Source organism: Doryrhamphus excisus, linkage group LG10 (genome assembly GCF_037039965.1).
Source record: "Doryrhamphus excisus strain RoL-2023G ecotype Guam linkage group LG10, RoL_Dexc_Guam_v1.1, whole genome shotgun sequence".
NCBI classification, from domain to species: Eukaryota; Metazoa; Chordata; class Actinopteri; order Syngnathiformes; family Syngnathidae; genus Doryrhamphus; species Doryrhamphus excisus.
The window spans coordinates 10,773,827-10,800,451 of NC_136366.1; the positions used below are offsets into that span (position 1 = coordinate 10,773,827).

The 26,625-nt window shown below is 47.3% G+C and overlaps 3 protein-coding genes across 6 annotated transcripts in view; 2 read left to right on the forward strand and 1 right to left on the reverse strand.

Annotated features, from left to right (window-relative positions):
• On the forward strand, positions 1-5,530 carry LOC131105443 (3-hydroxy-3-methylglutaryl-coenzyme A reductase-like). 2 transcript variants are annotated; one of them, XM_058053571.2, is made up of 20 exons: positions 1-155; positions 454-620; positions 875-986; positions 1,073-1,160; positions 1,388-1,472; positions 1,551-1,656; positions 1,736-1,842; positions 1,931-2,050; positions 2,138-2,271; positions 2,345-2,577; positions 2,646-2,764; positions 2,843-3,037; positions 3,103-3,261; positions 3,337-3,494; positions 3,569-3,674; positions 4,218-4,388; positions 4,459-4,599; positions 4,668-4,826; positions 4,947-5,101; positions 5,174-5,530. In XM_058053571.2, exons 2-20 carry the CDS (start codon positions 459-461, stop codon positions 5,226-5,228), a joined length of 2,565 nt encoding a protein of 854 aa, XP_057909554.2. In that variant the 5' UTR covers positions 1-155; positions 454-458; the 3' UTR covers positions 5,229-5,530. The 2 variants fall into 2 exon arrangements, with proteins under 2 accessions (XP_057909554.2, XP_057909563.2); XM_058053580.2 differs by having other exon boundaries at positions 2,649-2,764.
• Positions 5,380-26,625, reverse strand: part of LOC131105462 (ceramide transfer protein-like) — a 23,351-nt gene continuing 2,105 nt past the window's right edge. The window contains exons 2-17 of one of the 2 annotated variants that reach the window (XM_058053608.2): positions 18,174-19,349; positions 16,545-16,679; positions 12,021-12,137; positions 9,793-9,900; positions 9,543-9,678; positions 9,203-9,268; positions 8,988-9,145; positions 8,826-8,918; positions 8,665-8,748; positions 8,458-8,550; positions 8,273-8,368; positions 7,699-7,831; positions 7,555-7,625; positions 7,353-7,481; positions 7,130-7,259; positions 5,380-6,492 (exon numbers count right to left, since the gene is read on the reverse strand). In XM_058053608.2, the coding sequence (XP_057909591.2) occupies positions 6,365-6,492; positions 7,130-7,259; positions 7,353-7,481; positions 7,555-7,625; positions 7,699-7,831; positions 8,273-8,368; positions 8,458-8,550; positions 8,665-8,748; positions 8,826-8,918; positions 8,988-9,145; positions 9,203-9,268; positions 9,543-9,678; positions 9,793-9,900; positions 12,021-12,137; positions 16,545-16,679; positions 18,174-18,284 (1,788 nt within the window). In that variant the 5' untranslated portion in view covers positions 18,285-19,349 and the 3' untranslated portion in view covers positions 5,380-6,364. Of the gene's footprint in view, positions 6,493-7,129; positions 7,260-7,352; positions 7,482-7,554; positions 7,626-7,698; positions 7,832-8,272; positions 8,369-8,457; positions 8,551-8,664; positions 8,749-8,825; positions 8,919-8,987; positions 9,146-9,202; positions 9,269-9,542; positions 9,682-9,792; positions 9,901-12,020; positions 12,138-16,544; positions 16,680-18,173; positions 19,350-26,625 lie in introns of both variants that reach the window. The other variant, XM_058053604.2, reaches the window with a different exon arrangement.
• Positions 26,301-26,625, forward strand: part of LOC131105454 (synaptic vesicle glycoprotein 2C-like) — a 24,817-nt gene continuing 24,492 nt past the window's right edge. The window contains exon 1 of one of the 2 annotated variants that reach the window (XM_078794075.1): positions 26,301-26,466. The gene's annotated coding sequence lies outside the window, so the exon portion shown is untranslated. The remainder of the gene's footprint in view (positions 26,467-26,625) is intronic. The other variant, XM_058053590.2, reaches the window with a different exon arrangement.

Sequence of the window (26,625 nt, forward strand, 5' to 3'; positions counted from 1 at the left end):
AATGAAGGGAAGTCCTCCCCTCACTTCCGGGTCGCCATATTGGTTACATCAGCTTACACTACAGTTTTGGCTAGGTAGCTTGCACGTCCGTAGAGGGACACGATATTCCTGTCAAGGAACTATGTATCTAAACATTGGGAAACTGAGCTTTTGAGGTACGAAAGGGTTGTGTTACTTTTTGTGTAAGAGTGTTGTCCTTGTTGACTGACAAAGTAACATTTTGTACGACTGGTGTAGTTCGTATGGGCGTGACAGCTAATGCTAATGCTAATGCTAATGCTAATGCTATGGCCGGTTAGCGACGTTAGCTGATCGTAAACGCAAACGTTGCCTTGGGTCGTTTGTGGGTTGACGCAAAATTGTATCTAAAGTGCCATTTAAACTGCATTTAAGCTCTCGAATGCCAATGTAATTATGCTGGAGGGGAGATCTAATTTTACGTCTGTATCCCAGAGACCATGTTGGCGAGACTGTTCAGGCTCCACGGGCTGCTGGTGGCCGCCCACCCGTGGGAGGTGATCATCGGCACGCTGGCGCTCACCGTCTGCCTCATGTCCATGAACAGCCTGGCCGCCAGCAGCCACATGTGCAGCTGGAACAACTGTCCCAAGGTGGACCAGGTAAGACGAAGGAGAATTCCCTTTCGGGTTGCTATTAGCCCACAATCCTTATGTGAGACATGAACAAAACAATGCTTCATTTACATAATGTGATTTGCATGTTAAGCTACAGCTACATTATTATTGTTATTAACATTGTTAAGCCCAAGAACTAGGTTACTGGAGTAGTGACACCTTGCCACACCATTAGCTACTAGCTGGCTAGCAACTAGCATCACTACACACTTGCTCACAATGCCTTTTTTTTTTGTTAGCAAGTCCACAGCAGCGACGTTATCATCCTAACAGTCACACGCTGCGTCGCCATCGTTTACATCTACTTCCAGTTCAAGAACCTCCGACAGCTGGGCTCCAAATACATACTGGGTCAGTATGATGCCGTGTTTTCAGATGTGTGCATGCGGGGCAACGTTAAAGCTCACCTTAAGTGTTTTTTTTTGCTCTTCCTGCAGGCATCGCGGGATTATTCACACTGTTTTCCAGCTTTGTTTTCAGTTCAGTCGTCATCCATTTTTTTGGCCGAGAGCTGACGGGCCTCAAGTAAGTGACTTGATCATTAGATGCCCCCAAGTGCCGCACTCGGGGATGGAAAGCTGCTTTGTGCTGTGTGCAAATGCGTTTTTAAATCACATTTAATCATATTTCTGCAAAGGTACTTGATAAAAAAATATGATGAATCATTGTAGCGGCGCTCTCTTAACTCCTGTCAGTTGTTGTTTTCATTCATGCTTTAATGTAACAGTTGTCTTCTCCTCTCCCTCCCGCAGTGAAGCGCTACCTTTCTTCCTTCTCCTCATCGACCTTTCCAAAGCCTGCACGCTGGCCAAATTTGCCCTCAGCTCCAACTCTCAGGTAAGCACCCACGTGAGCGACGATGCTTGATCTTCTCATGGGTTCGGAACCTGCATGGTGTATCGTGTGTGTGCACAGGAGGAGGTGAGGGAGAACATCTCCCAGGGTATGGCCATCTTGGGTCCCACCTTCACCCTGGACGCTCTGGTGGAGTGCCTGGTCATCGGAATTGGGACCATGTCAGGTAAGGAGCTTCCTGGGGGGGGTCTCTTTAGCCATTCAGGAGATTTTGCGGCCAGCTGAGCCGAGTGGTTGTTTTGCAGGCGTGCCGCAGCTGGAGATCATGTGTTGCTTCGGCTGCATGTCGGTCCTCGCCAACTACTTTGTCTTCATGACCTTCTTCCCCGCATGTGTCTCCCTGGTTCTGGAGGTGAGCAGATGTTGGATGGACACCGCAAAGAGGAAAAGCTGGGCCATGGCGTCCATTTATTGAAGTGTGTGTATTGCTGTGTGAGTAGCTCTCCATGGAGAGTCGCGAGGGTCGTCCCATTTGGCAGCTGAGCCACTTCGCCCACGTGCTGGCCGAGGAGGAGCACAACAAGCCCAACCCTGTGACGCAGCGGGTGAAGCTCATCATGGTGGGCGGCGTGCATTCAGCCTCGCCGATGTTCATGGAGACATTTTATAACAAGGATGTCTTTTTTTTTTCTTCTTCTTCCTTCAAGTCTCTGGGTTTGGCTCTGGTCCACGCTCACACTCGACTGGCGGCCGAGCATCCTGGACACAACCGCACCGTGGAGGGATCCGTGCAGAAGAGGCTGGAGTCGGGCGCCTCCATGCGTCCACTGCAGCTCAACGGGTAAAACATCCTGAATGTCTGTCGCTTGACCGCTGCTCGCCGTGTCTTAAAGCTCTCTCCGTCGTCCCCCCAGCATGGACCTGGAGCAGGTGATCACGCTCGGCCTGGCGCTGCTGCTCGCCGTCAAGTACGTCGTCTTTGAGCAGACAGAGACGGAGTCCTCGCTGTCCATCAAGAGTCCCATCGGCAGCAGCTCGCCACCGGCGCAGAAGCTGGCTGCGGCAGAGAGCTGCCGCAGGATGGACCTCAAGAAGACCGCCATTGCCGCCGCAGAAGAAGAGTGTAAACTGGTGTGCGGGGAGACGGGTGAGGCTCGTTCTGTTTTGGGATGAATCAACGGCGACGTTGATCTAACTGTCCTGATTGGTACATAGAAGACACGAGGGGACCCCCGGCAGCTCCACATGGAACTGAAGATTCCTCGGCACAAAGCGTGTCAGATGTAGCACCACGGACATTGGAGGAATGTCTGGACATCCTCGCTGACCCCCAGGTGAGCTCCTCACAGAGGGACGAGCATGCGTTTGGTCATCAGTGTCAGGAAGTGAAGGCGGTACTTGTCGTCCTTCAGCGAGGAGCCCGTTGCCTTAGCGACGCCGAGGTGATGAGCCTGGTGGTGTCCCGCAGCATCCTCAACTACAAGCTGGAGTCTGTGTTGGAGACCCCAGAGAGGGGCGTGGCCATTAGGAGGGAAATGTTGTCATCAAAGCTTCCCGTCGCCTCCGCCTTGTCTTCACTTCCTTATAAGGACTACGACTACGCCAAGGTGGACGCCAAAGCGGTTTCTTATTTCCATGGTCCGTTTGTACAAACTATCTTCCCGTCTGGCAGGTGATGGGCACCTGCTGCGAGAACGTCATCGGGTACATGCCGGTGCCGGTTGGGGTGGCGGGTCCACTCCAGTTGGACGACAAGCAGTTTTATGTCCCCATGGCGACCACAGAGGGCTGCCTGGTGGCCAGCACCAACAGAGGCTGCAGGGCTCTTTCTGTAAGCGTCTGCCACGTCTCACGCCGACTTGTCCTGTCCGTTATTCGCATTTGCTGACTCTCTGCTCCTGTCCAGCTGAGCGGGGGCTGCCACAGCAGGGTCCTCGCTGACAGCATGACCCGGGGGCCCGTTGTACGCCTGCCCTCGGCCTGCCGGGCCGCCGAAGTCAAAGCGTGGCTGGAGAGCTCAGACGGCTTCAGCAGCGTCAAAGAGGCTTTCGACGAGACCAGCAGGTTTGCTCACGACACTCTCCACTCACCACGCATCCTCCTTTCCTCCTCCACCATCAAACATTTGTGGTCGCCAGGTTTGCCCGCCTGGAGAAGCTGCTGGTTGGCTTGGCGGGGAGGAACCTCTACATCCGCTTTGAGTCTCGCACAGGCGACGCCATGGGCATGAACATGCTATCCAAGGTACGACCACTGTCATGTGTCGTAGCCTGGTCACTAGGTGGCAGTAATGACACATAATATTGGGACATTAGCTTACATTACCTTGCCTTAACACCACATCAAGTCGGCCATGGCAGTCCCACATGAAAACAGTTCCCAATCTGTGTGGAAGTGGTAAGTTTTTGGCTTCTTAGTTTAGAAGAAATAAATTAGAAGATAACTGGTTGGTTCGCTAGCTGCCACCTCGAGTCCCTGCTGCACTGGAGTTGCATAATGTGGCGTAAAAGTGACTATAGGGGTGTTTTTTCATGTCTACAGGGCTCTAACAATGTATTTAGAAAGCCATAAACAGATTTTCTAAATTGAACTCTATATGGGGGAAATTTGTTTATCGCAATCAGGTCTGGAACCAATTAACTGCTATAAAGGAGGGATAACTGTATATATTTTGTTGTTAGGATTCATGCATTATTCACAGAGAAATAAACATCGTCTGCACCTTTCGTCACAGTGCAATGATGTATGCACAAGTTTTAACGAGTCATTTCCTTGGTGTGTGTTCAGGGCTGTGAGAAAGCTCTGCTCCGCCTCCAGCAGCAGCACCCCGACATGGAGGTCCTCTCCGTCAGCGGCAACTACTGCACCGACAAGAAGTCTGCCGCCATTAACTGGATCCTGGGCCGGGGAAAGTGTGCTGTGTGCGAGGCCACCATCCCCGCCAAGGTGGTCAAAGAGGTAAAGAAAACTTTGGATTTGTGGCGTTTGCAACCTCCTGTAAAATGTGTCGTATGTTTTTAACGTCAAGGTTCTGAAGAGCAGCACAGCGTCTCTGGTGGAGCTCAACATCAACAAGAACCTGGTGGGCTCGGCCATGGCGGGCAGCATCGGCGGTTTCAACGCGCACGCCGCAAACATTGTAGCGGCCATCTTTATCGCCTGTGGGCAGGTGAGTCATAACGAAACAAAACGGGATCAATCTTTCGAGTGGACTTATAGCGTATTGTTTGATGGCAGGACCCCGCACAGACAGTGGGAAGCTCCAATTGCATCACTCAGATGGAAGCTACCGGTCCCGACGGCCAGGACCTCTACATCAGCTGCACCATGCCCTCCATCGAGCTGGGCACCGTGGGAGGGGGCACCAACCTGGCCCCACAGCAGGCCTGCCTGCAGGTACTTTCACCTCCTCATTGCACCCCAAATACACAAAACATCCAGGCCAGGGGCCGTCATGACGTGTTTTAAAAGTGGAGATACAAGGTTTCCACAAAGTCCTGTCATGTTCTCCGTTAGATGCTGGGCGTCCAAGGCACCAGGCCCGACCAGCCAGGAGAGAACGCTCGTCAGCTGGCCCGCGTCGTCTGTGCCACCGTCTTAGCGGGGGAGCTGTCCCTCATGGCAGCACTCGAAGCGGGACACCTTGTCAAGAGTCACATGACCCACAACAGGTGAGCCGTCCGCCACCTCCACATATGTCGCTCGTGTCGCTGTCTCACGGCCTCATTCCGTCTCATTCCCAGGTCCAAATTAAATTTAGCACAAACTATGTCATCAAATCCTGGGGATGCTGTGTGACCACGAAAGACAAAATGGAATAACTTGACGTTTTCCTGGACGCCCCATCTGGAGTGTCTGCATGCGGACTAAAAAGACTTGAACTCATCCTTCAGTGCCTCATGCAAGGTTCTCTTCATTCTGAATGCTTTTTTGTTTTTTTTTTAATGAAGAAGAGCCATCAGTGTTCCAGGCGGGAAACCCAAAGCCATAATGTTAAAACTTTGATGTAACTTCAGGGTCTTTAACAGAAGAAGCTCAGAACTGGCCTTACGTCTTTTGTGAGTCTCTGTGTGTTCTAGAATATTAAATTATCAAGCTTACGTTGATGGGTGCGCATGATTGGAAACACACGAGGGCAGCAAACACGGCTGATGATGATTTATTCCTCCTCCTCCTTCCAGCATTTAGTATGAACATTCAACTAGCTAACTGCTACACTTGTTAACATGTTGACTTGAGCTTCATGTTGTCATTTCGCCACTTGGTTGAAATGGAAGATAGCATTTATGCAAGACTCCAAAGCAACAAGTGTTTGTGATTGGTAAAAGAGATGGAGTCAAAGTGCTTCAATTGAAGGTCATCGTTTGAGTGGCCACAATGACGATGAAGGATTGAAAGTACACGCTTTCAAAACGTTGTCCTTTCAATCCCTCACATGAATGAAATTAAGTCAAACCAATGCAGCCACGAGGCACTTGACTAGTGGTAGTGATGTCACAGGCGTTCTATCAGCACTTCCTGATGAAACCTCGAACTATTCCTAAGGCATTTGGGCTTACACACAATAACAACAAGACAACTTTTGCTTAGAAATTTAGCATGAAGCTGAAAGGTTCCTTTCCAAAAAGGTGTACAATGGTTGGACATGTTCCACCCTCAGCGCTGACGGTGCGCGTTCATTGGCTGGACATTCTTTGAACATCATTGGGCTCAAAAGGTGACCACAGCCCTCTGCACTTTACAAATAAGAGTGAAAAGTCTTTAACAGTCTATTTAGCAAAGATAGCTTGAAATCTCTTTACACATTTCTTACACAACATACGTACATTTCTCTGAAGCGTGTGATTTAGTTATGTATCATGTAGCCACCAGGGGGCACCACAACGACCGACTGGTACCTGGTAAGATGTGTGTGGGGGTTTTTTATGGGATGTTTAGAACAAGATGGGCTTGCCAGCGGTTTTTTCCTGCACATAGGAGGTGAAGCGCTTCAGGAACTTGGGGTACTCCCTCTTGGCCACCGCCCTGAGCACCGAGGCGGGGGCCCAGCCACCAGGATTCACTGTGGACAGAAGTGGATGAAATTAAAATAGTTTTAGCTGTGGTACCATAACTATTAGTGACAGAATAGTGATGTCATTGTACTGTTATACTGTTAACAGGACCACCACTACTATTGGATGATGACCATATTTCCCCACATGGCGGTCAAGGGTATTAAATGGGGGTTGGGGTGCATTTGATTCCATTCAGTAAGTGCTGCTGTTGGTGAGCAATCTAAAATGTATGGGATCAGGTAGAGTAAAGCTAATTGGAGTATTGATTGTTTTGTCTTGTATAGCAATCGTACTTAAAGCATGGTGTCTATTGGAGGAAATATGGTACTATTGTTTGTCTCAGAAGATTAAGATGTGATTTCTTGTTCAGGGACAAAAACTTGGACACTAAACCTGGGTCGATAATAAATTAATTAATCACACAAATGGAGATAAGCAGATAATGTGCGTGCGTGTCTGGTTTCCACCAAACAGGCAGGAAGAGAGATCACTCTGTGGATTGGTTTCAGCGTGTTTGTGCCACAGAAGGATATATCCAAGTATCTTTTCACTGGACTTTTCTTAACGTCAGGTTAAAATCTGGTCTTGTTCTTGTAGACCCAATTGTGTGTGTTTATGATGTACTCCCTCGAGGTGACATACCATTGGCCACATAAGTGATTTTACACAGGACGTTGTCTCTGCTGAGCTCCTTGTCGCCCTCTGGTGGACTGACCAGGGTCTGACAAATCATGGCGATGTTGATCTTGGCGCGGACACAACGGCTGCTTGGCTGCGGGATGCAAAAGAAAGCAAATGAAAAAAAATAATTCAGCGGAAGCAGCTAATGGGACGTGCTTTCCTCCTTGTGTGCTTTGCATCGCACCTGCGCGTCATCGTGGTCCACAGAGAAGTTGCACACCAGCCAGGTGTCTGGGTCGTTCTCATTGCTCGCCACAATCTTGCGCATGGCCGACAGGTAGAAGACATCCCTCTGGGAGGCAGGCCACACCCTCTGAGGTACACACAGCCATTAGGCGGACCACCCACAGCACATACAGCAAGTGTGCAGAGAGTGGTGGTGGTACCTTGTGTGTTTGGTAGACGATGACGGCGTTGTCAGACAGCGTCTCCACGATGTTGAAGTTCTCGATGGTGGCTGCAGAGAAGGAGAAGATTCAATGAGACAAAAAGTATCTTAACCAATGAAGGTGGCAAGGCCAAGGACGTACTCTCCCAGTCGTTGCGGTAGGCCGTGTCCCAGAAGTAGTGGCACACCTCGTGGCCCGTCACGCCCTTCACAGAGTGGGTGGCCTTCAGTGGGTCCAAAACGATCCCGTTCTCCTCCACCTCCCTCCGATACACCTGAACACACACACACAAGTACGTGACAGATGATTGACTGGAAGATTCGACTATCTCGCCGCAACACAAGTGGAACCTCCAAAGTCAAACGTCTGTGAGGTCCAACAAATGTGGAATGCAGGCAACATTTTCTGCAAAGGTACGGAGTGGATGTGTGATGTAAGCTAAGACATCAGCTCACTGACACGCCACCATGTTTGAAAAGTGCAAAAGCTGCATGGAGCATGTGCCTGAATACAGTGCACCTTGCTGGGCCACAGCACAGTGGTGTGCTAGTAGTCATGTCGTATTTGATGAAGACTAACCAACAGGTAGGTACCTGTTCCAGTCCTCCTAACTTCCAGGTGGGCACAAGCTACACTTGAACTGACATTTTAAGTTGATATCGCTGACAACCAAAAAAAATATCATGCATGTACTGTATATATTCTTTTGTTGTACCTTCATCTCCCCTTCCTCCACCACCAGCTGCCAGTTGGCATCGCCTCCGACATCCTGGAGGGAGTAGGTCATGTGACTCTGCACCATCTCCTCCACCTGGGGGAAGACAGGTTGGAATGGTTGGACTACAGACTAACAGGCTACAGCAGACATGAGAAGAAGAATGAAGGAGAAGGAGAGAGAACCTGTTCAGCTAATCTGTGAGAGCCAGAGCTGGAAAAGACGTCTGGTGGTGGAACTGGACTGGACCTCTGGGTTCTTGCCTTGTCGGTCTGACACTGGAACACACAAAAGCAACTTAAGGAAACACTTAGACTCCAAAAAGACAGCAGATGTTGTCACCAAGCGGCTGTAATGACGTCACTGCAGATGGTGGACAGGAAGTGGCATACCTGTTCTATCTTGTCCTGTCGATCCAAGGCAGCTTCCACCGCGTCAAAGAACTCCTCCTCGTTAATGAGGCTATTTGGCCCTTCCTGCCAACGAGGAGGAAACAGGAAGTCACATCAACAGTTCACACACACAAGAGTGGGTAGCTGCTACGTGGCATCACCTCGTAATCTGGACCTCCAAAGTGGGACTTTTTCTTCAGCTCATTCAGCGCAGACTTGTAGCTCTCCTCGATTCGTCTCCTCTTCTCCATCTCCTGCAAGCACACACGCAAGAGGAAGTTGACATAAACGGACCTCCACGGAGCAGCCGCAAGTCAAGTCACCTTGTCCAGCCTCTTCTGCCAGCTGTCCTCCCTCTTCACCATCAGGTCAATGCAGTGGGACAGAGTGGCCAGGATCCCGGCGGTGGTGGCTTTGAACGTGATGGCCTCGCCTTTGAAGTCGATGCCGTTCACGCCCTTGGGGTTGGAGCACTGGAAGACTGCAGCGAAGCACATGTTAGCATGCGGCTACGCCCGCTGACGGCCGGGTGACTTACGTTTGTCTTTGCTGCCGTCTCCGTCAGTGCGGGTGTTGGGGAAGTCATCCTCGTCATCCTCCACAACTGAATGAATGACAGAGCACTTGGGTTACAGTACACACACGACACACAGACACAGCCTTGACACCGCTGTGCTCGCCAAGATGACAATGGGGTGGTTTCATCTTGAGAATGGAGCAAGGCTGAGAGGGAGCGGAATGAGAAGAAAAGGAGTGGCGAGCAGCCAGGTGCCAATGCTCAGCCAGCCAAGACAAGCGTGTGGGGGGGGGGTTAACAAAAACACTCATTGAACATCAACGCCTTCTGAGGGCCACGAGGTGTTTTTGCGGTCGCTTACTTTTGTCTCGTTGCAGTTCGTCCTTGGAGACGCCATCGGCGCAGCCGTCAAAGTATTTCTGCAGCGTGTCCACCTGTCTGCACAGGATGTCTCTGAAGGTCTCCATCTCCGCCAGCTTCTCTCGCAGGCTGTGGCCCTTCTAGAAGGAAGACAACGTGATCAGATTGAGCTCCGGCTGCTGTGAGTGGTCAACGTGGACGGGACTTTGGTGTCACTCCACATCCACGGTGAAGTCACTGCAGAAGGTCACCTTGAAGGAGGAGGTAGAGGTGGCCGAGTAGCCGCTGGCGGCCGACGTGAGGGACAGCATGGAGCCATGTCGTCGCAGGCTGGACTCGGAACCGTAGCCGGGGTCAGCCTGGAAAGAAGAGATGCTCAGACAGGGGCCCTAGAAGGTAAATGGCACCTTCAAGTCCAGCAGATTTGCAGCTGTGTTAACATCTTCAGCGTGATGTTTATTTGCTTTCCAGCTTGTGGAACCATGGCAACAACAGCGCTTCATCTGCCTGTGCCCCCTTAAGAGACACTACCACGCTGCCACCACCAGGAGGCAGTAAAAACACAGACATGTGACCAAGGTAACTAAGGGTCAATGACCAGGAGTAACTGCTCATGGATTTCAGACTTCTGAGCCAGCACTGCTGTGTGCTAGTCCACATAATCAGCTCAGACGTGACGAGTGCGCGTGCACGAGGCTGCTCAATCTGTAGCATGCACGCACGGCTTTGCTTGTGCGGAGTATGGCAACACCCCCTCTTTAAAGGGCTGGTTCTTTGTCAGCTGACAGCCCTCCTGTTGCACTTCTGCCACTAACTGTGTGTGTGTTGAGTGTTTCTGCTGATTCAACACACACACTCTGACCACACTTCTCCACGGCTACAAAGCTGTTTTGCGTGATAAGGAGAACGTAATCAAATCAGCTGCCAGGGGGGGGGGGGCAGCTTTTGCAGCGCAACAGATTGTCATCACTGTTGAAGTATTGTTTGCGTGGCGTTTTGTATCTTGCCAGCGCTGGAAGAGCAAGTGGGCTGTAATGTAATTCCACAATAAATCCTGCTAATGACAACATCTTTTCAAGAGACATTTTAAACAAGTGTTGTGTTTCCAGGGAGACACGAGCCTGGAAAGTGCTGGGAGGGATGAAGAGTGGGGGGGGGTTGCTTTTGGTGGTGACTCATGGTGGGTGGGATGACAGCTCAAGTGTGTGTGTGTGTGTTATTGGATGTGCATGAGGTTGAGTCATTGCCTATGAGTCAAGATGCTTCCTGGTGATGACTGAGGGGAGGGGCCCACAAGGGGGAGTGGGGGGGATTTCCCTAAAGTAAACAGTGAGTGAGAAGTGACCGGTGTAGCGATGCGAGTTCCACATGTGGCTCAGATACATGCAGAGCACAGGTTAAGCTGATGCTTTTATTTTGGCGGCCAATGTCACAGAATTTATAGCCCATACGTACATACATATACATATAGCAGTACGAATGTTCCATGTCAATACTGCCTTTTAACACTACATCTTACGTTTGATCTGGAGTAAACCATGCTGTGTTTTTGACATGTACAAGACACATTCACGCCACGCTTACAAGGCCATATGAGAACTAACACTTTGTTGTGAAATCACATGTTTTTTTTTTAAAAAAAGGAGGAAGAGAGATGCTTCCTGGTGGCAGGCTGCTGTAAAGTTACCCCCAGCAACTATTAATACTCGTGTGTGAGAACTTTCCATCGTATGAGGCATGCAGGGCATGACTGTGACCTTGTGGTTCGCAACCTTGGTTCTGGCTCACAGGCTGGAGTTGTGGGTTCTCATCTCTTCATCCTCCCATGTCCTACAATCATCCCTGCTCGTTTAACTAGAGGCGTGAATGTGGTGGACTGGTGACCAGTCCAGGGTGTACCCCAGGGGTGGGCAAACTTTTTGACTCGCGGGCCGCATTGATATGACAAAATTTACGGGGGGGGGGCAGACTATATATTTTACACGTAACACCTGGTATTATTGTATCTGTAAAATTGTCATGCAATCTGCTATTATGCTATATTTTAAAAATAATAAAATATAATAATTACAGGATAATAATAATTATAATAATCTAATAATAATAATTATTATTATTATTATTATGTGCTTGTGTCCCTTTTTTCAGGAGCACTTTGTAAACAACAGACCATGTCAAAAAACGAAATTGATAAAACCATCAAAAGGTTGGCTCAGGCCATGATGCCAGGTTGTATGTTGAGTTTAAATGAAATACTTTGGAAAGATTGGGCGGGCCGTATTCAAACACTTGGCGGGCCGGATGTGGCCCCCGGACCGTAGTTTGCCCACCCCTGGTGTACCCCCTTTGTTTCTCCTGCCCTCTCTGACACTCTGATAGAAACACACGCATGCGTACAATAAACACACACACACATGCACACAACCCTGAAATGATTGGTGCTAAAGTGAAGGGGCGGAGCGGTTGTGCACTCCCTCACCCTGTGCAGCTCGATGGAGTCGATCCACAGGTGTCTGCGCTCAGGATCCAGGGCCCTCAGGTACCAGACGCTGTCGTTGACGCTGATGTCCAGTCGGCATTCATCAAACTCGTGGGGCTGGAAAAAAAAAAAACATCCGCATAGTTTTGTTTGCGTGGCTGATATTGTTGAATATTTGCTTTGAGTGATAGCGATCTGATGACGCGACCAGTTAAAAAACAAAAATGAGAGGAAAACCTGAGTGAACAAATGGGGACATGATGTCTGCTGGTCGTCTAACAAATGATTGCATGTACAGCGGGGAAAATAAGTATTGAACACGTCAACATTTCTCTCAAAAAACATATTTCTAATCGAGCTATTGACATGAAATTTTCACCAGATGTCGGCATCAACCCAAGTAATGCACACATACAAAGAAATCCAAACATTTATGTCCATAAATTAAGTTATGTGTAATAAAGTGAAATGGCACAGGGAATAAGTATTGAACACGCGTACTGAAATTTATTTAATACTTAGTGCAAAAACCTTTGTTGGTGATTACAGCCTCAAGACGCCTCCTGTATGGAGAAACCAGTCGAATACATTGCTCAGGTGTGATTTTGGCCCATTCATCCACACAAACTGCCTTCAAATCTTCAAGGTTCCGGGGGTCTCTTCTGTGAACCCGGATCTTCAGTTCTTTCCAAAGATTTTCAATTGGATTCAAGTCTGGTGATTGACTGGGCCATTCTAGCAGCTTTATTTTCTTTTTCCAGGCTGTGTGCTTGGGATTGTTGTCTTGCTGAAAGATCCACCCTCTTTTCATCTTCAGCAGCCTGGCAGATGACAGCAGATTCTGATCAAGAATGTCTCGATACTTTTCTCCAGTCATTATTCCTTCAATGATATGAAGTCTACCAGTACCACATGCTGAAAAACAGCCCCACGCCATGATGCTCCCACCTCCAAACTTGACTGTTGGTATGGTGTTTTGGGGGTGATGTGCAGTGCCATTTTTCCTCCAAACATGTTGTGTCTTATGACATCCGAAGAGTTCAATTTTGGTCTCATCTGACCAGAGTATGTTCTCCCAGAATGTCATGGGTTTATCCAAATGTTGTGTCGCAAACTCCAAACGAGCTTCAACATGCTTCCTCTTCAAAAATGGAGTCTTGCGTGGTGTGCGTGCATGGAGGCCATGGCGGTTGAGTGCATTACTTATTGTTTTCTTTGAAACAACGGTACCTGCTGATTCCAGGTTTTTCTGAAGCTCTCCACGAGTGGTCCTGGGCTGTTGGAGAACCCTTCTGATGATTGTTTTGACTCCTCTGTCTGAAATCTTGCGAGGAGCACCTGGCCGTGGCTGGTTTATGGTAATGCCGTGTTCTTTCCACTTCCGGATGATGGCCCCAATGGTACTCACTGGAACTTTCAGAAGTTTAGAAATGCGCCTGTAACCAATGCCTTCAGTGTGTTTTGCAACAATAAGGCTGCGTAGGTCTTTGGACAGCTCTTTGCTTTTACCCATCATGCAATGCTTCTTGTCTAACACCTTGCTGGTGAGAAACCTTTTTAAAAGGCATTAATCAGGACTAAACCAGCCGATATTACTTTGCACTAATAGGGGACAGGTTAACCTTCTAAATACTGACAAACTCCAGCTGCTTTCTTGGCTTTCCAGACCTTTTTACCCCTCCTTTTCTTCATGTGTTCAATACTTATTCCCTGTGCCATTTCACTTTATTACACATAACTTAATTTATGGACATAAATGTTTGGATTTCTTTGTATGTGTGCATTACTTGGGTTGATGCCGACATCTGGTGAAAATTTCATGTCAATAGCTCGATTAGAAATATGTTTTTTGAGAGAAATGTTGACGTGTTCAATACTTATTTTCCCCGCTGTATGTCTGTTGCTCTTATCAGACAGTTGAACACATGGCGGTCTGCGTCAGGTGCACAATGTGAGAGGAATGTTTTCCATGTTTCAATCAGCACGGCATGTCAACAGGGAGTCCAGTACAGTAAGGATACATGTGCTTTTAAGGCCAACAGGGAGAAGTTCATGGCTAACGCCCCTCTTAAATAACATCAGCACAGCATCGTAAAACAGCTGCTCCCACCGTGTGTTGAAGATGCCTGGAACAGCCTGCAATGACTAGAACTGTGACCACTGAATTTTTTTCATTATTATTTTATTGTTCGGAGTTGGAATATTGTGAGAGAAGATATTGAGTTTTGCTTTTTCTCTGTCTCAGCTGCCTGAGCTAAATGGGGACGAAAGCTGTAGCGAAATGGCCACATAGCATCTTTGATTGTGTTTTCCATTTAGGACTTGGGATGGGAATAACAATCCATTTGCTGATTCCAGTTGTCCCTCATTTATAGTGGTTAATTGCTTCCAGACCCGACCATGATAATTTCCTCTAAAAAGGATCGGATGTTAATAAATAGAATACTTTCAGATTTAGAGCAAAGAAAACCTGTTTATGACTTTCTAAAAACCTTGAACATTAAAGCGCTGTATACATGACATAACACCCCTAATGTCACCTTTACAACCCTGTTATTTTTTGTTTGGTTTGCAACACATTGCTCAACTCTTACGCTGAAAGGACTAAAGACAGCTGCTCGCTAACAAGCAAGCTTCAAATTCTTAAGAAGCTAACTTACCACTTCCACATGGGATGGGAGGAGAACTTTTTATCAGGTGGGACATGCCATGGCTAACCTGATAACTTCATGCAGTGTTAAGGTAATGCCATGTGTCCTAGTGGCCAGAATACTACATATCATTTGTATTTCTGTTGTGACTAGCACACCATAACAGTCTAATAGTCTACCACCAAACAGCAATCAGTAATTTAACTAACTTGTGATATAGGAAGTCCAACTGGTTTTCTATCCTCCTAACTATTAAAATATTTGGTATAAGCGGTCGTATATTCCATGAAAGCACGACTCTGAAGTCGAGTCACGCTTATAGTGAAAGTCAGAAAGGAGGAAGGCAACATTGCACACTGCAGAGGACGTGTGGTCATCCAGCCTCCTTTCATGACTACTAATGCAGAGGAAGTCACATGAGTTGCATTTCCTGCTTCTATTTCCCCCCACATAGCCTGTGGTCACTGTCAGTCCGACCAAAGTATCTCTGCCTTTATCACAAGGCTTGAGACGTCTGCATCATCTCTTGCTTGGACTTGTGGGGTGTGTTTGCATTGGCAACAGGAGTGTGTGACATGAAGGTTAATATTTACATTGGCCGAGGATGCTTGAAGCTGAGCAAATACAGTTAAGGGCAGGACCTGCTGCGTAGTGCCTGTGAACGACGACTAGTTAAGTTCTGCGTGTGTTTGTACAGGACGACGCGGTGGCCCCACGCCTGTTGCAGCCACTAGACGTGGTGAAAAGCGTATTAATATCGCTGACGTATTTGCCGGTGAACTCTAAATCTTTTGTGAGGTGAAAAAGTGAGAGTCTTGCTGCACAAAGATGCATTCTTCACCAAGAGGTCTTGTGATAAAGCTTGCAGAGAAACAATGTTTTGTAACTAGAAGAGGTCTCCTGATCATGCTTGCTGGTCTTAAGGCTGCCACGGGACAACAGTCACCAGATGGTGTCCAGAAATGAGAAACATTGGGTGCAAACGTGACATTTGATTCACATTATTGTCAACTGTATTTCCATATGATGAGTCAAACATACATCTGGTATGAGGTTATAGAAGGGGCCTAAATGTCCCCCCCCCCCGGGCCGCACTTTGAGATTGTGTATGTGGAAAGGAACTATTGTCGTTAGGCATGCACGTAACATTAAAAACAGCCCAGATAATCTGTAATTTGAACGCTTCAATGCTGTGTGGGTGAATAAATGAAGCATTCCCCTGAGCCCACTTGTAAACAAACATTCACTTTCAGAGGAAGACATTTTGCGTGCTACCAGCCACCTGAAACGCCAGCGCCACAATGTTTAGTTTGCCACACCGGCTGCTCAGAGCATGTGTCCGAATATAGTGCACTTTGATGGGCCACAGCAGGTGGCTCCCTCCCCTCTATACTCTGCTTCTCCTGATAGTAGCGATGTGCTAGTAGTAATGTCATGATATTTCACTAGGACTCATCAACAGGTACTAATTTGTTCCAGTCTTTCTTACCTCCAAACTAGAGTTAAATCTCAATTTAAGTATATACATATATACACATATATATATACACACACACACATGCTCTACTATAAGTAGATATAAAAAAAGTTATCATATGAGTTTGAAAAGGTGACTGTAGTGACGTACACCAACAAGGAAGTGATTATCTGTGCTTGTACTTGTGAGCGCCACGTCTTACAACAGTAGCTTGTGATGTTTGTTGGCCTAAACCCGTCAGGACTGGGCCTTCTTACGCAAACATTCTCGCAAGACCATTGGACAACTTCAATGTGCTTGCTCAAGCGTCATCTGAGGCCTGTACGGTAAAAGGTATTACATCCCTCTGCAACGTAGTACACCGTACTGTATATAGTGAGGACTGTCAACACTCACAGTAATAACCGCTTTGCTGAGGCACAGGGAGCCACGACAGCCGTACTCCGTCTCATCCTGGGACTTGTAGTAGCTGAGTGTGTTGTTCTTCAGAACCACCCAGCGGTCCTGCCAGCCGTGGATGTAATTAGTCCACTGGGGAGCAAAAGCACCAATTAGAAGTGTAAAAAGGACACACATTTCAATAACATTACAGATATATTGACATAATCCATGCATTACACAATGCTGTTTATTATTATTATTTTGGAGTTTACAGTGTTATTCGGAGTACTTTGACCCTCTCATAGTTAAACAAGGAAACCAGTGAGCTTGTTGGTTCTTGTTATATTGTGTGCACCTGAAAGCACACTAACAATGTACTTTATAATCATTTCAGATGGTAACCCTGACGACGTGGTGGAACTGTGTACCAGATGCAGACCCCAGATTAATCCCGGCTGGGGCCTGTGACGTCAACTGGACTTTGTATGATGGCGCAAGGTGAGCTCCTCGCCATGTGGATCTGCTTAATCTCGCAATACTGCGTGGTTAGCAGGTCAGCGTGCAATCTGTCTACAGACAAGCGGTGGCGTTAAAAACCCACACGTGTCTGCCAGTAAAAGAATACACAAGTCAAACACACTTGTTGTGGGGATGTGGATCTCAAACACATGCTAACGACTTTAATGAACGGTGTCTGTTTGGCAAGCTGGAGAAAAGGGACACTGCTTTAATAGCTTATGTGCTAAAATAACTGCTGCCCCAGTTACTCAGGCAGCAGTCAGTGCAACCTCAAAACTCCTCAAGGTTATCCAATTTGGAAAGTCCCCACAATTTATTACAAATGTCTAAAAAGTCAAGTTGTCGGAGGCTCGTGCAGGGCTTGCATCAGTGTTCTCTTGCTAACTCAGCAGACAGATAACATGTCTACCATTAAAAAAAAAAACCCCACCGGAGCCTTTTTACTGATCATACGTAAACAAAGCATGTTTCTTACGACTTACATACTTCTTACTAATTGACATTGGAAATCCAATACATGCGCTAGCATTAGCAATTTACATGGCAAATATGAAAGGACCATTTTAAATCTATATTCCACTTAAATAGATAATGTATCACATGCTGTCATCTACAGCTCAAGAGACAGGACTGCCACACCCCCCGACGTGGTCGTGTCAGAAACTCGCATTCAAGAAATGAAGGTTTGTCTTTTTTTGTATTCCTGTGACATGACAATGAGGGGGAAAATACTAAAAGATGAGTGCATGGCAAAGTAGCAGCACCCTAAAGTAAAGACCAAAGTGGTAAAAACAATAGGTTGGTAATTATTGCTTTAGATGTTTCACTGTGTTTAATTATTAACAGTGGGTAACTTATTTTAGAGTCATGTGAAATGTTACCTCACACTTTGTTTGTATAGACAATAAAGATTACATGATGGTGACAGTTTGACCCTGGAACTGACCAATTAAATTTTCTCTATTGGCAACTTCCAACACAGTTTTGACTCGGTTCTGTCGGCTAACTTTCATGTATTGAGAGGCGTGGTCGCATCCAACATTGTCATTTGATGCTAAACTGCGTTGGGTAAAGATTAAGAGCACGGACGTGACGTCACACGATTAAGAAAATGAGGCGACTTACCTTGCTGAGGACCCCGCTGAACTCACCGACGCCGACCGGGTGTCCCGGCTCCTCTTTGGGCTCCAAGTCCTCCTCTGAGCCAGAGGAGTTCCAGCTCTGATTGTCCGACATGTCGTTAGCGCGCTAGGTGGCTAACACCTCAGGATTGCGACTCGTCAATTCGGAGCAATAGATCACCGACGCATGCTGGTTGAAATAAAACAATAGTAATATTAATAATAGAAAAGGCTCCAAGCGCGACACTTTATTGTCGGCGGCTGAGGGAATGTTGGCTATCTGTAGGGGTTAGCTAACATTATATTCAAATGTTCGCGCTGCTTGCTGTTTGCCGTCAGCTGAGCTCCGCCGCCCCCTTCCAAGCTATTTCGCCGCCTGCGGCCAAGAAGAGGCGAAAAAACAGGAACCAAACGCCGATTAAAAATGTTGACAGGAGGCCTCAGGGGAAGGTAATCCGTGTTGTTCGTTCAGACGACGTCGTGTCTTCCTCTGTGTATGCTAGTGACAGCCTTCAGGGTCTCCGCCATGTTCGCTTGACGTATCCGCGGGTCTCGTGCGTGCTCCAACTTGTGCGGTGAGCAAGGGGCGCTGGCTCCCGTGACGTCACCAAAGCCCGTCCTAATTTGGGAGGCTGGCCCCGCCCCCTGCGTTTATCGCACTGGAAATAGAGGAGAGCTCCACTGACGCTTATTGAGCCTAATTTAGCTTCACCACTGCTGGAAGGAAATCCCCAAACTTCCATCTTGAATATATTTTGTATAAAATGTCTTTTAAAAATGAAATTGTATTATCCACGCAGAATACAATACAATGTGCCACATGGCATTGAGGCCTTAACGCTTTGGTGCAAATCCGGGTAAACGTGCAGATGCAGAAATTTACATTCAAAATACTTTTAAGTGGGAGAATGAATGAGCAAATTTGGCACACACCTTTAGAGAACGGACATGTCAAATTTGAGTAAAGGTGGTCGACGTGTCCCTGCAGGGGGTCACTGACCATTTGCTGAAGTATTATGAAACTTTAATGCTATGTTTCCTGGAGTGTATATCCCCAGTAACCTTTTCATATGACGTGGTCCATAGCTCCCCACTGTGCAGCAATTCCCCCGGAGTGTAGCCTTCATCATGTCATGGGTTCTTCTTGCTAGTCAGATGTCATTCCACTGAATCATGAGACCTGGAAACCACAAGACAGACATTTGCTGCGCAATCACAACGTATTCGCTGCACAATGTAACTCCTGTTGCAAGCATCCGGAGGAAGACATTTCACAAAAACATACTGCGACTGCAGAAAGTATCAGGCATGCATGATGCAGGTGACCATGGTAACATATAAATAGTCTTTTTATGATTCATTCTAAAGCCCATACAGACACATGACTCAAGCTGTGCTGATGAAGCTGCAATTTGATTAGATCACGTCCTCTTTCGAGACGCATTTTGCTCAAACAGGAATATTTTGACTCACAGTGGAAAGTGCACAACTGCTTAGAAATGCACAATTTTTCTTAAATATTTTTTCTTGACGTGCTTTAATTTTGACCTATATTGCAGGTTTAATTAAAATGATAATTGTGTGTCATTTCAGTCATATTGTAAGCTAAAAGCGCCCTCTGCTGGCAGCTGGTTGCAACGACTTACACGCATTGCATGCAGTACTGTGCTGTACTGTCAGTGTTGTACTTGTGAAATAGTGCCCTCTCCTGGCCGATACGAGAAGTTCAATTATTTTACAAGATAAACATTACACTATTATCATAGTAATAATAATCAGTCTGTAGTAATTTAAATCACTTTTAAGACATACACCAAATATCTCACAAATAAGTACACACAAATATAATATTAAAGTAAATTAATCATTATTAAAACATTTGTAAATTATGATAAAAATATATTTCAATAGGAATAAAAATCATAAAAACTATAAAAAAAATATACTATAAAATATATACTATAAAAAATATAGCATAAAAATGTATGGAATGGGCCTGAAGGGGTTGAATGTAGTGGTACAATTTCAAGCAGCATAGAGGCATATATATATGTATGTATATATGTATATATATATATATATATATATATATATTAGGAAACAGCATCCTCATGTAATGACTTGCCAACCACAATGCTTGCTTTTGTACCACGGCGGTCTTCCTCCTCCCCACCCCCCACATCCCCTGGTTAAAGCCAACAGAGCAGAACGTCATCGAGCGAAATACAAGTCATTTGTCAGCCTCACCGGCAACGCGCTGACCTTCCCGGGACAGGCGGATTTTGCCAGCTCAGCGGTTTCTCCCTATTCCCTGGCCCGGGTTACGGTCGTTACCCGCCTGAGTGAGAATGGCGGCTGCCCCCAGAACCCCGCCACGCACCCCCACCTTCCCTCAACATGGGACAAGATGGAGGCACGTGAAAAACAATACCTTTGCTCAGGTTCAAATTGCAGCTTTTATATGATAACTGCTGCTACGAGCCACACTATAACCTAATTATCACCATACTGGCAGGTCAAGGGTCAAAGTGCTGTTTTAGCGGTAATATGCTAATCGGCCAGCAGGCGGCACTGCTGTTCTGCAGCCGTATTCATCTTGGCTACTCACAGGACACTTGAATGACGTTGAATGCCATTCAGTGCTCGACCACTAGATGGCAGAATGACCATCATTAACCTGTATAGACACCTGTTGCCGTTCATGCACTTTTGGTAGGAGTTCCTTAACAATCAGAAGAGTGCTCTTTTCAAATAGACGATCTTTGACATAATAATAATATAGAATTATTATTTTTTATTTTGCAGCAGATGCCGAAGTACAGCACAGTGCTCCTGTCACATAGACAATCTTGGTATAGTGCAGGTCTTTAAAACAGCAAAACACTCCTGTCACATACAGGATCTTTGACTAGCATTTTTTTTGCATTAGGTGCTTAAGAACAGTGCTCCTGTCACATGGACGATCTTGGTCTAGTGTTTTTATTGTAGCTCATTAAAAACAACAGAGTGCTCCTGACGTACTGCATAGAGGATCTTTGGCTGGCATTTTTTTGTATGCGTTTAAGAAACAAGCTAGCGCTCCTGTCACACAGAGGATCTTTGACTGGCTTTCTTTGCAGTAAGTGCTAAAGAAACAGCAGAGCACTCCTTTTAAATAGAGGATCTTTGCTGAGAATTTTTTTTTTGCAACAGACCCTTAAATAAACAGAGTGCTCCTGTCATATAGATGATCTTGGTCTGGTGTTTTTAGTGTAGGTCAGTAAAAACGACAGACACATGTTTTATGATGTGTGTGTGAATATTTTTTTTCCTGTGTTGAGGCCGATCCTTGTGTTGGAAGAAGAAGGAGCCAAAAAAAGCAACATGTGAGGACACTTCTTTGGACTTTGGCTGAATGGAGGTCCAGTGAAGTACACAGAGGCCTCAGGTGAGGTGGTGGAGCAATAACGGTAGTTTCCTTCACCCTTTTGATCTCATTGTGCAAGTTGGTGGTGGTGGTTGATGGTAAAAGACTAAGCTTTGCCTTCCACACATCATGCTAGATGCTTCCTGTGGATGTTCAGTAATGAAGAGCGGGCCCCAGCGCTCCGCTCCCAGCTGTCATCTCCATTCAAGAGGAGAGCGCTGAGGCGAAGACGCGCTCCCGCAACCCCGTTTCGCCACCCAAGGAATTCCCAGCTGTGAGTCACACCAAGATGGTTTGTTGTTTTGCGAGCAGCGTACACGAGGGAGGGGGTGGGTGAATGGAGAAGGGGGACCACCGTCGATTCCCTTCATCGCTCATCCATCCGCCTCGTCTCTGAAACGAGACTCTCAGCATTTTCCATGCGCAGTTGAGAAAAGAGCTGATGATAGAGAAGGAAAACACTTCCTTTACGACTCTTCTCCAATCCCCTTCCACATCTCGGCTTGTTATTACACTGTTATTACCCAGTCATATTGCATTGAACGATTAGCACCACCCCTCCAATTTACAAACACTTGCCAAAGAACTAGAATGGCATTGTTTTGCTGTTCATAAGATAACCTGCCCCCCACTTTACATGCTCAACAAATTACAAATCAATACCACAAATCTCTAAAATACTCACAAAATACAAATATGTCAATAAAGAAGTAACTAATGATACAGTAATGCATCACCACTGTGCACTTCAAATTTCTAAAATATATTCATTAATAAGGGGCGGCACAGCGGTCGAGTGGTTAGCGCAGACCTCACAGCTAGGACGACCAGGGTTCGACTCCACTCTCGGCCATCTCTGTGTGGAGTTTGCATGTTCTCCCCGTGCATGCGTGGGTTTTCTCCGGGTACTCCGGTTTCCTCCCACATTCCAAAAACATGCTAGGTTAATTGGCCACTCCAAATTGTCCATAGGTATGAATGTGAGTGTGAATGGTTGTTTGTCTATATGTGCCCTGTGATTGGCCGGCCACCAGTCCAGGGTGTACCCCGCCCACCTCTCGCCCGAAGACTGCTGGGATAGGCTCCAGCACCCCCGCCACCCTCGTGAGGATAAGCGGTAGAAAATGAATGAATGAATGAGTTCTCCTCCTATTTTGTGTGGAAGTGGTAACTTTTTGGCTTCTTATTTTGTCTTTCCCCACCCTCGGCCATCTCTGTGTGGAGTTTGCATGTTCTCCCCGTGCATGCGTGGGTTTTCTCCGGGTACTCAGGTTTCCTCCCACATTCCAAAAACATGCTAGGTTAATTGGCCACTCCAAATTGTCCATAGGTATGAATGTGAGTGTGAATGGTTGGTGTACCCAGGGTGTACCCCGCTTCTTGCAGCTGGGATAGGCTCCAGCACCCCCGCGACCCTCGTGAGGAAAAGCAGTAGAAAAAGAATGAATGAATATTCATTATGGCTGTTTTGTGGTAAAATAGGATCCATTAAAAGTCAATACATTTTGCTAAAATTATGCATTTTCACTCGTAAAAATCGCTAAATTAAGTAAAAGGCAACATGCTGTACATAAGGCACAGAAGGCCAGCCGGCTCGAGTTATCAGGAAATTTCCATCACACAAAGCAATGCATTCAGGTAAAGGTTGAGCCCCTCCACAACAATCCAGTATGACCCTCGACAGAGCCATTTGTCTCCCCTGAATGACAAAGCAGACGCCACCCTCAAGTGAAGTCGGGTCAATACTTCATAACGCCCCTGTCGACGTATTTCACGCTGCCTTCATTCGGGAGGGCCCGGGACCCTTCATCCACCTTTTATGCACAAGTGCGGAGATGATTGACTGAAATTCCAAGCAGGAAGTGTTTCTTCCAAGGGTGGCGACGTCAAAACCCAGGCAGAAAGTACGAGAATTTGTGTACACATGCAGACAACAACAAGATGATTAATGGTTGCCAACACCCCCCCCCCCCTCCTCGCAGCTGACGAGAAGGAGAAGCAATTAACATGGCTGTCACTATCCATCTCTTATCCTCCATCTTAAGCGGAGATGACAAATGAAGGAGCGCGCTACGTTGCATGGACCGCCTCCGACACCTCGCTAAGAGTTAGCAACCGCCTACACACACACACAAACACACACTTGTGGTCAAGTGTTCAAAACGCATCCAAGGAAAAACAGCTATAGTCCACAAAGGCCCCCGGGCCGCACTTTTAAGACCCGTGGGTTAGCATACTGCACGTAACATGTAACCACTGTATGTCAAAAAAAAACTTTTGCCCCCGCCTTTTTTTCGCCAAAATTAAAAATATCTAAATAGTCCCTGTATCCTTTGATTTTTCAGGATGCAGCTCAGGGGTGAAATAGATGAAAATGATAATAAACAAGCTAATGCTAGCTTATTTTATAAGATGAGTTACATTATGTACAGCCCCATGCTGTAAATATATTATCATAATAATATGGTACATGGCTGCACGGTGAGCGAGTGGTTAGCGCACAGGCCACACAGCTAGGAGACCCGAGTTCAATTCCATCCTCGTCCAACTCTGTATGGAGTTTGCATGTTCCCCCCCGTGCATGCGTGGGTTTCCTCCCACATTCCAAAAACATGCTAGGTTAATTGGTGACTCCAAATTGTCCATAGGTATGAATGTGAGTGTGCATGGTTGTTTGTCTATATGTGCCCTGTGATTGGCTGGCCACCAGTCCAGGGTGTACCCCGCCTCAGCTGGGATAGGCTCCAGCATTCCCGCAACCCTCGTGAGGATAAGCAGTAGAAAATGAATGAATGAATGAATAATGGTACATAGCGATGCGTTCAATGTGGCCTGTTTTTGTCCGTTTCAACCCACAGCAGAAAACACAAACCGTTTCTGTCCAATGCAACAAGAACAACACACGCACACACACACTCTCTTTCCGTTTTAATTAGCTTGCACATGCCAACACGTTCTCACGCTAGCACTAGACAGCGTGTTCACCCACTCATGAACAGATGTCATGCTTTTTGCTCCTCTTCTTCCTTCTTCTTTTTGCTCATGTGACAGCCAAAAAAGACATAGTTGAACATCATTGATCTGCTTTGAAGACACCCAAGATAAAACAGAGTAAGGATTGGAGCATGAAGGCGACGTCAGCTGCTTTTAAGTCAGACGGGGCTGGACATCTGGAAGCCCTCGTGGTCCTTGAAGGAGCGCCTGCGTCACGGCTCGCTCTCAGGAGCAGAGACATTTGACATTTCGGCATTTTCGTCTCTTTGGGGATGCAGCAAAGATCACACGGAAACAAGTGGAACGCTCCTGAAGAGTCGCACAACCCGCCTCTGGTGTGACGCAGAGACAAATCGGTCATGTGGTGCCCGCTTTGGGGACAAAAAACGAGAAAATTCAAGTTCCAAATGCTTATTGCAACTCATCTTCCGTGTGTCCATCTGTGACGTTCCTGCGCTAATAAGCCATGTCACATTTTAACTCGCCCTCTTTGTCTTTTGACTGCACCCCCTCCCACCCCGCCCCCCAATTTGTGTTTAAGAAATGTAATTAACCTTGCGTTAACCCGCCGGGCTATTCTCCAGGCTATCTGTCTTGTTACTTAACAGCACTTGACTGTATCTGGACCCCGGCAGGCTGCTTTTTATGAGCGGGAGGACGCCTTGTGCTGCGCCCCAATGCCGACTCAGCAGCGTCTATTCCATCTTATTGAAGGCGCCGCGACTGATGGCTTCTTCAGGGTGTAAAAAAGCACATTTATTGTGTGGAGATACAAGTGGAGAGAACAGTTTTAGGGTCTAATTGAAAGAGAAGCACTTGATGACTTTGCAGGCTCCAGTCTTGATTTGGCCGATGAGGCAATAAGTGGCCTTTAATCAGCATCTGCTGGATTGAAATGCAAATGCAAGCGAAGGGGATGTCCTCCTCGTCTTCCTTCCTCACTGGTTGAGATGTGCTTATTTTAGGAGAAGAGGACGGGGAGGGTTTGCTCATTGATGGTTTAGAATGGCCCTCCATCACGGACGTCCTTTCACCCGTCAGACATCTGCTTTGGAATCTTCCAGCTGCTTATTTGGTGTTGTCACATGACTTCCTGGGATATTAATAACCAGCAAAAGGGGGGGCCTGAGGTGGTAGAATCTGTTCTGGTAACCACACCGCCGCCCCCTACTCGCAAACGGTTTAAACCGGGAGTGTCCAAACTTTGCTCCTTCACACTGAGAGGAACCACTTGAGGTGGCTCGGGTATCTAGTCCAGATGCCTCCTGGTTGCAGGAGAAGGTCCCGGGGCAGACCTCGGACACGCTGGAGGGATTATGTCTCACAGCTGGCCTGGGAACGCATTAGTGTCTTCCCGGTGGAGCTGGAGGGGGACCAAGAAGGTCTGGGATCTAATATTGATCTACACACAGCATGGGTTTGATTCCCACGGAAGGGCATCCGCCGTAAAGTCTAAGCCAAAACCGACCAAAGCGAAAAGTGAAAACTCAAGAAGAACTTCATGAAATAGTCCTGGAGTGGAGGAGGTTCCTCCCTGGGGTCCCGTCTCAGGCACCCCCTCCCAAACTTCACCCACTAGTCCCACTGTGGTAGATGCCGTAGCATGACACTTCCATGCACCCCTCCACCCCCATCCATCCCGCCTACCTCCTTCCCTCCCTCCCTCCCTCCCTCCCTTCTCAACCTCCCTCCTCCCCCAGCACCTCACTCACGCTTCCCACCTCCGGCAGCCAGCAGCCTCTCTCTCGCCCTCCTGCTCTTGCTGGACTGCAGCATCAAGCAGCAGCAGCAGAAACATCACGGCGGCGGCAGCGGTGGCGGTGGTGGCGGCGGCGTGCCTGCAGGAGCTCACACACGTCCCCACGCTTTGCTGAGATGCAGTCTCAAAGATAAGACGGTGAGTGCTTCTTTTTTACCACCCCCCCCCCCCCACCTCCTCCTCCGTCTTTCTTCTGCAGCATCAACGGCATCCCTGGTGTTCATGCATGGACGGAAGCGAAGACGCCGTGTGCTCAAACTGACAGAAGTTTGCTTCCATGGATGGAAAAGTTGAGTT

Coding starts and splice junctions, on each gene's coding strand:
- LOC131105443 (XM_058053571.2), top strand. CDS start 459: ATGTTGGCGAGACTGTTCAGGCTCCACGGGCTGCTGGTGGCCGCCCAC. Junction 2,051..2,137: donor AGCGGGTGAAGCTCATCATG/GTGGGCGGCGTG, acceptor TCTTCCTTCAAG/TCTCTGGGTTTGGCTCTGGT. Junction 3,262..3,336: donor GAGGCTGCAGGGCTCTTTCT/GTAAGCGTCTGC, acceptor GCTCCTGTCCAG/CTGAGCGGGGGCTGCCACAG.